This window comes from Hermetia illucens, chromosome 1 (assembly GCF_905115235.1).
Source record: "Hermetia illucens chromosome 1, iHerIll2.2.curated.20191125, whole genome shotgun sequence".
NCBI lineage: Eukaryota > Metazoa > Arthropoda > Insecta > Diptera > Stratiomyidae > Hermetia > Hermetia illucens.
Window position 1 is genome coordinate 96,154,997 of NC_051849.1, and position 11,911 is coordinate 96,166,907.

General features: G+C 40.0%; 1 protein-coding gene across 5 annotated transcripts in view; it reads left to right on the forward strand.

The window, feature by feature from the left end:
• The window catches only part of LOC119653453 (monocyte to macrophage differentiation factor 2), a 46,580-nt gene that overhangs the window by 33,498 nt on the left and 1,171 nt on the right, over window positions 1-11,911 (forward strand). For 2 of the 5 annotated variants that reach the window (XM_038058091.1, XM_038058083.1), the window contains exons 2-4: window positions 11,047-11,262; window positions 11,360-11,550; window positions 11,674-11,842. In XM_038058091.1, the coding sequence (XP_037914019.1) occupies window positions 11,089-11,262; window positions 11,360-11,550; window positions 11,674-11,842 (534 nt within the window). In that variant the 5' untranslated portion in view covers window positions 11,047-11,088. Of the gene's footprint in view, window positions 1-178; window positions 456-11,046; window positions 11,263-11,359; window positions 11,551-11,673; window positions 11,843-11,911 lie in introns of those variants that run through there. The other 3 variants (XM_038058098.1, XM_038058074.1, XM_038058066.1) reach the window with 2 other exon arrangements.

The window sequence follows — 11,911 nt, forward strand, 5'->3', positions numbered from 1 at the left end:
CTTTTCTTGATAGTATTAATGGAATGTGGCAACATAATCGAGAATCCAGCCAAACTAAAAACACCTAACCCCGACCTGCCAAGAATAAAGAGTCTACCTAAGATCTACCAACATGGCAAAGAGTTCTGGGAAATAATAACAGCTAAAAAATTGCCCACATAAAACATCACTAAATGGCTGCTGGGTAGGCTTAAGAAACTATGGAAACTACCCGCTGTAAAAACCATCTGGAGTAAAGAAAACCTCATCAGGTGGCTAAAAATTGTGGAGTTTACGTTACCGCATGAACAGCTGGTGTCATTCTTAGTGGAGGCCTTGTTTCCAAGCATCCTGATAAAGGAGGCACTTCTATAATCTGGCCTCGCGATAAAAAGGTGGTACGACTGATGGCTATATTCCAACAATTTTTCCATCGCTTGGAATTGAATTGGAATTGGATACTACCTGCAGACGTTGTAAGCATGTTTATGTCTTGAGTAACTGAGATTGACTTTAGTTTTTGACCAGCGCTTACGTTGGCAATTACTTATAATAGATGAAAAATCAACTAAGTGATTTCCAAGGAAGTTGAAAGAAAAATTCACTCCTAGTTCCATGATCGACTGGGGACAGCACCATTTGAAATTATATTATTTTTAGTTAATCTTAGAATCGAATCCTTCTTACAAAAGGAAACCATAAAACATACATAACTAAGGTTTCCTATTTGTATGTAAGTTGAGCAATGTGTAATTATAATAAACTTCATGAATCATCACATGATATGTTAAGGGCTGACCATTTCGTTTATTATCAATCTTCAATATTAACTATACTTTTCCTTATTACATAAATATTGTTTTTATAATAGAAATACCGATGAGAAAAATTCTACTGAAAAATATTTAAATTATGATTCTATAAATTTTTTAATTTCCGAGTTGTCACAATCTCGGCGGATGCCAGATTTTACCTAATACTAGCACTAAGTGCCAAGCATTTAGGCTCAGACAATCCTACCTATTTAAAAGGCAAGTCGGGAAACCGAAAGCATGACGCTTCACCCATTTGAGTGTACATTTGCCCTATTAGTACGTAGCATCTAATATATGCATATATTATGTGAAAATATCCACATTTAGCCTTGAATTTGCAAAGGAGCGACAACTTTGACCTATTATAATTTTGTTAGTAATAGGGCAATTTCCAGCAAACTTGGTAGCATCATGACCTATGTTGTACCCTACATTTCAAAATTTCGTGGTGCCAGAATGAAGTTAAAGGCGCCAATTACTAGAAATTATAGTAATATATTATTATTATTATTAAGTTCATTTAAGCAGATATCGGTAGCGGAGCCTAGACACCTAGACGCCTCTTGATTTTTTCAGGTTTTTCGGGTGGGTAGTTTCTGAGAATGGGTCCATTAAAGAAAAGATCACTTTCGACCCCCTCACTCCCCACCTTTCCAACAAATGTCACAAATAAGACGCTTCGGAAAGTAATAACCGAGACCTTTCATTTAGTACCCCACATGACTATCTTTGCAATCCCCTTTTACATGTATGGGGACTCCCCCTTAAATTCGATGTAGAATTATGTAACCCACTGTATACGTGAGCATTCACGATTCCCACCTTTCCATCAAATTTGCTGTGAATCGCTGCAAATGTTTCCGAGAAAAATGCAGGTACCGGGACCGGCAGACTCACAAACAGACAGACACAACGCAGGTATTCGGACAGCAGAGCATCCCTCAGATCACCAACTCGAGCATGGGTTCCTTGCAGAAGTTCTAGGTACTTGTGGAAGTCTATCTCGGTCATAGTTTTGATGTTCACTTGTCTAATCGAAACTCCATCCGAATATCACGGCTGAACATGTCTATTCCAGCTTAAAAATTGTTGTCATCTAAATACATCAAGTCTTTCAATTCGCACTTAGCACGTAGGCCATATTTTATTGCAAAACCCCTTTAGGATCATTCAGTAGCCTTAAAAGGAGGTTCAGTGCCATGCAAAACCACAGGGGACTCAACGAATCCCCCTGTAAGATGCCTCTCCATATATGGATAGGCTCTGAGGTATTAACACCCTCAGATGTATCCACTAATAAGGTGATGTGCCACCCTTCTATGACTGTCGCCAAAAACTTCTTTAGTTTGGGATCAATGCGATACAGACGTAGGACATCGATTAGCCAGGTATGCGGTACGCTGTTGAAAACCTTGCCATAACCGATAAAGCAACTAAAGAGGTTTCTTTCGTCTCTAGTTGTTGCTCTTTGCAACCCGTTGACCCAATTCGGCAACCCTTCTGCTCCCCGGACAGAATGTTGTTGATCTCGAGGTGCGCATTGACCCCTACCCTAATAATGGGTATGAATTTGTAGAGGATTAGTAAGCAAGTAATCGATCTTCTCTGCGCGGCCCTGCATTGGAACAAGGAACAAGGTAGATAATTCCCGCATTGAGGAAGGGTGGAAATTCCTCCGGCCGACTAATGACCCGATTTATGCTATGTGTCAACCGTCTGTGTATACTAGTAAATTTCTTATACCTGAAATTCTGTACCCGATTCAGACCAGGATCCCTCCAGTTCTGCGAGCTGTTTCTGGCTCATCGAACTTCCTCTTCAGTAACATCCTCAAAATTCATGCCAGGCGTAGTGGCATGACGGGTACCTACGGTGGTGATCCATTCAGCATGCTGGACGGGTAACCCCAAAGCCCACCCCAATATTCCCTCGCCTCCGTCACCGAAAACTGTACTGTCTGGACGCTCCTGTTGAGATACGTTGAGAGATCTGAAAGAACTGCTCCGATTCCTCACGTACGTTGCATTCTAAACACGTCCGGAGTGAGTTTCGCCATACCGTCGTAACCGACTGCATCTGACAGAAAGAAAGTTTGTGTTTTAGTGTATTCAGTATTTCGCCATAGCACAGATTATGGCGAAACAGTTGCAGCAGGCGGAGCAATTCTCCTGTTCGGCATGGCGCCTACACGTCGAACCGCCCCACAACTAACGGTGATGAAGCCGTGCTGTTCATTAGGGAAGCCTAACCCAGATACCAAATCAGATGACTCCCGCCGGTTATCCGTATCGGACCTCAAACTTCTCCTTCTTCTCATTTTTGACTTTGCCAGGTGTGGTGATAGTTTCCTCAGTGAGTAATCTGCAAGACTGCAAAGTTCCTGCACTTCCCTCACCTACCCCCTGAGACGCGGCGGTGGCATACAGCCATTCAGACTGAAGCTATCCATCCCTGCTCCTTTCACGACCGGGCTTGGGACCGGCTACGACGGAGTTCAGAGTTATTTTTATTATTGAGAAATTTATTATATATTACATTATATACATGCATATATAAGATATGATGTTATTCACCAGTGAAATTGTAAACAAAACTACCAAATACTATTGTATGTAAATGGTCATTGCTGCCAAGGCTAATCATTAATAACGCATTACATGGTCAAATGTTCAATTTCACCTGTTTCCCGACGTCAAAGCATAACTCTAATGGTTTTCCATGATATTAAATTATGCAAGAAGTTGAACCTTATTTATTCCAGCACGAATGTCGACAGGTTTTATAACACTATTGAAGTGTTTGTGTTGGGGTATTATCGTATGAGTGGCATCTACCTCGAATGTAGTCAATCTGGACACATTTTATCAAATAAGGCTAGTTGCAGACAATCAAGTATTGGAAGCATTTTCAATCAGGTCAGTTCGGCCCCTTGATGTATTTCATTGCATGTTAACAATAGCGAGACGAATACATTTTAATTAAACAGAATAACAGAAGAATTCTAAAACATGCCAGAGTGTCTACAAATTGTATCGTATGGTACTCTGCATACTTTTAGATATCTTTTCTCTAAAGTCCTCGCGATTTTCTGAAGAATAATAATTCACCGTGTGCAGATAGCTTAAGTGTGTTGTGCCAGAGCATTCAAGTTGGGTGTTGACTTGCCCCCTTGCATTACTACATAATTCGATAGTCATTAAATGGGAGGAACCAATTACCTCTTGTCGAATCGAATGTCCGTTGATCAATATTGAGTGACGCACGTGGCTAACAACACAGGCGGTGAAGTTCGATTAATATTTATACTTGCTTATATACACACTAGTGCAATCCTTTCCAAAGAAAAACTAAATTCAGGATATTTTTTTAGGAAGTAATCATACTTTTATATTTTAGAAAGTACTCAAGCAGGCGATTCGAAACAATTCAGTTGTTATATTTAGGTCAGCGGTTATGCACAGAAAACAATATTTTTTATTTATACTATATTTGATAGCACGGTAAATACCAGTGCATTGTTCGCTATTCTTGCTAAGAAGATTTTCTAGGTTAAAGAGGAAAGAGTGCACTGTCTACACTGAGTATCCCCCTAGGAATATAGTACAGGCATATCAAGCAACTTGAATGAATCTTGTAAAAACAGAGTGGATATGAAGCATGCACAAGTGTGACATAACAGTTGTATTCTTCATTTTGCCGGTGAATATAGATAGCAACCAACTTTTCCTGTAACGAAACTTGCATGCATGCCAGCCGTCATCAAGTTAAAATGATTATATAAAAGTATTCAACGTTCGTGGTAACGTAAAGCATTATCCATTAATCAATATTCTAATTTTAACACTACGTTTTGGTATGCAAGAGCAGCATTTAATGAACGAATTTGAACGGAGTATTCCCATGATGGAGGCTCAGGTGTAAGAGAGTGGTATCTATCAAATAGATTTTCGGTGCTAATGAGATTATAACCCCGTATGATAAGCTATAATTATACTATTAGAGTAGTAAGAGAAAATTGGCTTCGAGTCGGTGAAAGTATTGATTGCCACGAGTTGCAGGCCTAAAATGATCATCAATTAGTATTGTAATGCTTTGACATTACAGGCGTCCATGAATATTTGAGCGATTTTTTTTTTGGAAAATGTTGATTTGCATTCGGTAATTTCGTTCATAAACTCTAAAATCTTAGATTGTTGTGGGTGATTATGAACAAACTTCAGTAGTTTCAATTACTAACCAATTTAAGGGGGTCATCCCGTGAGAAGGCCGTTTTTTTCGCTTTGTTTAGAATTTTTTTTGGGAAAAACTGGATAAAGATACAAATACGAATTTTTTACCATATATTTATTAATATCTTGAGTATGCGTAGTAATTTTTCCAGCTCGATAGCATAGTTCGTTATTAAAATATAAAGCAATTTACACACCCATCTCTAAAAAAAGGTGTTTTTCTGCAGCCACGCTGGAGGGCGCTGCGACTACTTTAACGAAAAAAAGTAAACGGCATTTTAACGTACAGACTTAATTACAGTCTGCAAACTAGGATTATTAAAAAATATGAAAAGCTAAATTTTTGGCGGCGTTTTAACTGTTTTTGTGTGAATTTTGGTGTTTTTTTAAGGCTGAGTAAAAAAAAACTACCGAATGAATTGCAATTATCCTAGTTTGCGGACCGTAGAAATATGTTTCGAATAAGTCGTGAAAATTTCGAAGAATTTCGTTTGATAGATTTTGAGCTATGGTGGCAGCCGATTTTCAAGATGTAGTTTCAAGATGAAAGCATTTAAAAAGTAGAATGCCATTTTTAGTCATAAAATCTTAACTGATCATTAATTTGCTAGACTTGGTCCATAAACCTTAGGTTTCTTCAAAAAACGCATATACAGCCTTGGCTTCAATGCTTGTCCTTTTAGTGAAGTCATTCGAACGTCATTCAATTTGTTAAACTAAAACAAGGCCTCATCAAAATCAGCTTACTCTATTTCAGTCTATAACAAGTGCTGTTAAGGTTCAGGTGCGGTTACACGCATTAATTCGAAATATGGTGGGAAGATAGGAACTGTAAACTCCCACACATGCAATGCGCAGTATCGTTGTATGTTGAATTTAGAGGGGTTAATCTCCATACATGCAACAGGGGGTGTCCATTTTTTTACACGGAGTCATGTGGATTATCAAATCAGTACTTCCGAAAGCTGTTGGAGAATCATTTCTAACATTTCGCGTAAAAACATTTCGGATAACAACACGATAAATTTTGATTCGTCAACTTGACTCTGCCCTCGGAGCAAGCGGGAATAGAAAAGAAATGTAGGAGAAAGGAGAAAGTCTCGACTTATTGGTAGGACAAGACACCTCTTTCGTCAACACACCAATAAGCTTACTAATTTTATCAAAATTGGAGCACCATATCTACATATCCTTCTTACTCAGGGGGTGGGGGCGCCAAAAGTTTCCATCGGGGCTCCCTTCTAAGTCCATAGCCAATAAAATTCCTGGTCCATAGAGAGCACCCTCCGTTTCTTCAAAAAAGTCTTCTAAGGCCGATTGTTGCTCTCTGGGCTCAATGCTGGCTCTTTTAGCGAGGTCAGTCGATCGTCGTTCGGACCGCCAAATTCGCGCTTCATTACAGCGGTCGACATAAACCTGACATATGTCACCAACTTGACATCCCATTGTCACTAGGATTTTGAGAATGCCATTGAATCCTTCATTGAAAATAATTACAGCCAGAAAAGTGGCTATTTCTACGACCTCGTCCCCAGAATGAAGGTGTTTAGGAGCGAAAGTCCAGATCAATGCATTTAACGACTCATTGTTATTCTGGGTCTCTGCTCCTAAACATCTGTTCAAGAGATCATCTCATGACAAATCTTCGTAGATTGGTTTGATGACTGTTTGAACTTCTTCAGTCAAAGGTGCCTTCTCGTGGTGGAAACTATCCAGTTCTCTTTTAGTTTCCGCTTTGCGCCATTTGCACCAACTGTCCTCGCCTGCTGGACAATTTTGATGCTGAGGATTTTCGTCTGTAGAACATTTATGGAAGAAAGTTGCCCAAATTTCTTGCTTCATTCCTTCTATCGAATTTGCGTGTCGATGAATAGCTATCCCAAAAAATGTAGCGAGGCGTTAATAACCTTATCAGTAAGTTTTGCAGCCCCTTTTCCACCAATGCCTTTGTGATTCTTCTTTGCATTTCTAAGCCGCGTTCCCATTCTTTTCTCGACATGTCCTACGCATTCCTTTTTTACTACTACGTATATTCTATTATTTGCAGAAATTTGCAGAAATACCGGAGAAAACTCCAGCAAAATCCAATATACAATATACAAAACTTGTCGCAATTGGAACATCCATGTTCATGCTTGCTAAAAGTTTCTTTGCTGATGTTGATGCGAAGTCCTTTTTCTTCTCTGACAAGTATCGATTCCCATGAAATACTCGTTTTCTTGTGCGAGCATGACGTTGAACGTTAAAGCGATCTCCCTTCGTACGATCCATTTAAAAAAATCACTGAACACACAAACAGCACAATACTTACAACAAAATATAACTGAGTATAGCTTGAAAGCCTTTCAGTGCTCACTCTAGACTGGATTATCCTTTTTATTCCAAACTGCTCTTTTTCATCGAGTACTCTAACCGCGTAAAGGGGAGGAGTGCGGGGGTCCGAAAAGGGTCAGTTACTTCAACGACCCGTTCTCAGAAACTACCCAGTGCAATTAGCTGAAAAAAATATGGTGGTCCATGCACGTGGAATTTAGGCCTCAATCTTCTTTTTCTTCTTTTTCTTCAGCCTTTGTCCCGTTCACAAGCGGGGTCGGCTCGTCGTGATCGGCTTCGCCATTTGGCTCTATCGAATGTCTGATCTGGGTGCAATCTCGAGGCTTTCAAATCCCCATCCAGCGTATCAAGCCACCGTTGCTTAGGTCTGCCTTTTGGTCGTTTACCATAGACTTCGATGTTCAGACCAATCTTTGCAAGTGAATTCTCGTTTGCACGAATTGCGTGACCATACCATCGAAGACGCCTCTCTCGCAACTTTTCCACGATCGGTGCAACCCCATAACGATCGCGGATATCCTCATTTCGGCTATGATCTAAACGTGTGACGCCACTAGTCCAACGTAGCATCTTCGTCTCCATTACCGCAAGACGCCGTTCATTGTCTTTTATGGTCGGCCAACACTCAGAACCATAGAGAGCGACTGGACGGACGACATTGCCTCAATATACTCTACATAGCAATGCCGTTTTAAATAAAGTGTATAATGGCAGATAAACATTTATTATATCTCCCACAGTTCAGCTTTATTACGGGCACATCTCAACATCATTGTGGTCTCAGGCGTGGATTCGTGCTATGCAACTCACTTGGTCGCCGCACCCTTTAGTTACGGCAGAGATTTTAGATAGACCTCGCATCGACGGGTATGAATGCTAAGCCTATACTCAGTAGAAACTAGTATTGCTATGCCAGTTACGACGGAACCCTAATTTTGGTATCTATAAATCAATCTGTGCCCAAAATGGAATCAGTTTTTCTGGGTCGTCCAGTTTTTGTGGTATTTTTCACCCTACCCGTTAACATTTTCAATGTTTTTGAAATTGCTTTTCTGCGAGATTTCTAACCTGCTTACAATAACACATTGTATAACACCTCTTTTTCAAAACTCCATGATTTTATTGCACGAATCAACCGAAAAATATTTATTTAAGCCCGTGTCGGAACAGTTATTCCTCTTTCAATACGTTAATTAAATCTAAAATGTTCCATACTTTTGTTCGGTGAAGAATCGGAACGGCTGGTTTGACGATGAACATAAGCTAGCAACGGAACGGAAGAATGCTGCATACCGAGTAATGTTGCATTCACAAAGGACGCGGGCATGCGCGAACTCCGGCGAGCAGAGAAGCGACTTCACAGACGGAAAAGGAAACCTGGGAGAACCAATAGGTCTGTGAACTCGAAAAGTACAGGGCACAACCGCACCAGGCACGCAAGTTTTACCAACAAGTCAGCAGGATGAAACCTTATACACCTTGATGTTCATCCTGCCGAGACAAAGAGGGAAATCTGATTTCCGACAGAATGAGCATATTAGAGCGATGGGTTGAGTACTTTGAACTACTGAACAACCAGAACATCGGCGAGTTGGCGGTCCCGCCAACTGAAGATGACCGACAAATACTGCCGCCGCCAAGTATAGAAGAAAGAGTCCGTGCAAAAATCATAAGTCGCCAGGAGCCGATGGAATTACACCCGAATTGGTTAAATATAGAGGCGACCAATTACACCCAGTGGTTCATCAACTTGTGCTCAAGGTGTGGAATAGCGAATCAATGCCTGACGACTGGCAAAGAGCCATTATCTATCTCATACAAAAGGGAGTGCAGCAATTATAGAGGTATCACGTTGCTGAGTACCATCTATAAGACATTCTCCGCTATCTTGTTAGGCCGGATAGCCCCATCATCTTTAAAGGCGCCTATGATAGCATGTGCCCGGATAGCTGAGTCTCACTGGTGGCAGTGGGATTTGTATCGTGATTTGACGTCGGATACCAGTCGACTCAGCTGTGAATGAGTACCTGAGTCAAAATCAGGGTAATAATCTTGGGCGAGCGCAATACTGACCACATTCCCTCCTACAGTATACTGTAGTGTACCGTTTCGGTCTTGAATGAAGTGCTCTAACACACTTCAAGGCCCTGATCCAATATGGATTGTTGCGCCAACGATTATTCTTATTATATTATTATTATGATAGCATAGCCAGGGGAAAACTTTACACAACCATGAGAGAATTTGGTATCCCGACGAAATTTATAAGACTGACTAGGCTGACCCTGACCAATGTGCGAGGGCAGATAAAAGCAGCAGGATCACTTTCAAGACCATTCGACATCAACAACGGCCTACGACAAGGGGATGCCCTATCATGCGTCCTCTTTAACCTGGCCCTAGAGAAAGTGATCCACCATGCTGAGGTAAATGCGAGGGGTACGATCCTCTTTAAGTTCACCCAACTACTGCCCTATGCGCAAACTGCAAACTGTACAAACTGCCTTCATCCAGATCAAGCAGGCGGCGCGAGATCTTGGGCTGCACATCAATGAAGACAACTCAAAATATATGTTGGAAACTTGGGTTCTTAGCAAGAAAAAGTGCGAATTATTGGCCGTCATCAAAATCAGGCTGCCTGGAAAAAGGCTTGGGAAACGCCTGGTCTCTATGTTGGCAAACAATACAATCTGCTTTTGCTCTAACTGCTACCAGCAGTTTAATTGCTGCTTCTACCGGTAAACTAATGACTGCGCCTTCCTGATTTCCTCAATTGCTGAGTTTTACAATGCGAGCTATCCACTGCTTCCGCATCGCTTCGACCTTTTTTTCAAGTGGGAGGTCTCTAATAACCCTACAAAGACCCTGGAGACGGCAAACGCCTCTATCTCCTCCCATTTTACTTTATTTACTTTTAATTCGTAGCATATTAGAGAATAATATAGTATAATGTAAGTCTTTCTTCGCCAACATAACAACAATTCTTTTCCTTTGACATCCTGGGTTTGAACCCCGGTCGACTATTTGTGTTGTATTCGTGCTGTCCTGCTGTTCTATGCTTATCACTTGCACAGCATTAAGGGTGATGATAGTGAAACTGAAGCACAATCTCATTGATACCTGAGACTGTGTGCGACTCCACAAGATTATATGAATATAGCCAGCATTTGTTAGTGATCAAATTCCACTTATAGGTTATTTGAGAATATGAAACTATCTCGGCATCAGTGCGAAATAGCCTTTTATCATATAAATGTGGTTGAAGTTTTCGCTACCCTTAAATTTGATTAGAATGATTATTTCCTTAATTTATTTATTTGATCGATTTGATCGATAAACACTAGAAATAATAGAAATTCATTTACACTTGAATATCAGTTCTTGGCGAACCACCCAAGCACTATTTGTAGTACTCGAAAATAACTGAAGATAAAAATAATCTAAATTTCAATTTGACTTCACAGATCAAAGAACTAATCTTTGCAAGATTCCACAAGTTCGACACACTATCAACCTTCCTAATTATTTTCAGTTTTTATTGGTTATTGCACTAGAAAATGATTCCTAAACATAGAGTATAATTCAAGTGCTAGTGGTTCGCTCGGATGTAAATTTACAGCCGTTTACGACTATTAAAATTTCTAATTTATTTACACTCCACTTACCCACATAATTTCCGTTAATTTCAGCTCAGATGCATTAGCAGATTATGTGTTCAAAATATAAATACGATGGCGAATCTTTTGAACCAAGAATACACTCGGTATGGAGAAAATCTCGATTATATCTGGTCTAATACTGTGAGATTCATTCGGAAGTATACAGAAATGTTTCAGCTAGGATTTCACGATATTAAGTGGAAGAATAAAAGAGCCACTCCAGGCACTGCTTATATACCGACAGAGGTAAGTGCGTACATAGTTCTATGTGATAAATATGCGAAAATAAATCAAGGCGCTATGTGAACCTATGACTTTTATGTATTTTTGTTTTGTTTTGTAGGTTGAACACATAGCCAACGTAGCTACACACGGAATATGGATAATTCCGGCAATTTTCGCAGGAATACATCTAATATCACGTGCGAAAACGTCGACACAAATTCTGGTGGCGTGGGTTTATGGTGTTGCTTTAATATTCTTATTTTTAATCTCAACAATTTTTCATGGAGTTTTCTATTGGAAAGGACACAGGCAAGTTTAAATTTTTCCAAATCCTATTCACTGTCCGTGCTTGCATTTTAAAGGATTCACACAGTTTCCTTGTGTTCCGCACTGAACATAGCTCGATATTCATTTCGTCCTTTCTTCTCTTAGGAAGTTGAAGGATTACTTACATCGAATCGATCGAGCGATGATATATATATTTATTGCTGGCTCATATTTCCCATGGTTAAATTTGGGTCACCCAGCACATCCCACCATAATAACTTCACTGCAGTGGTTAGTTTGGTTGATAGCAGCCATGGGCATAACATATCAACAGGTACGTTTAATTATTCTGAAAATTTTTCGAAATAATGACCTTGCTTAAAAAACCATTTAAAAATATGAA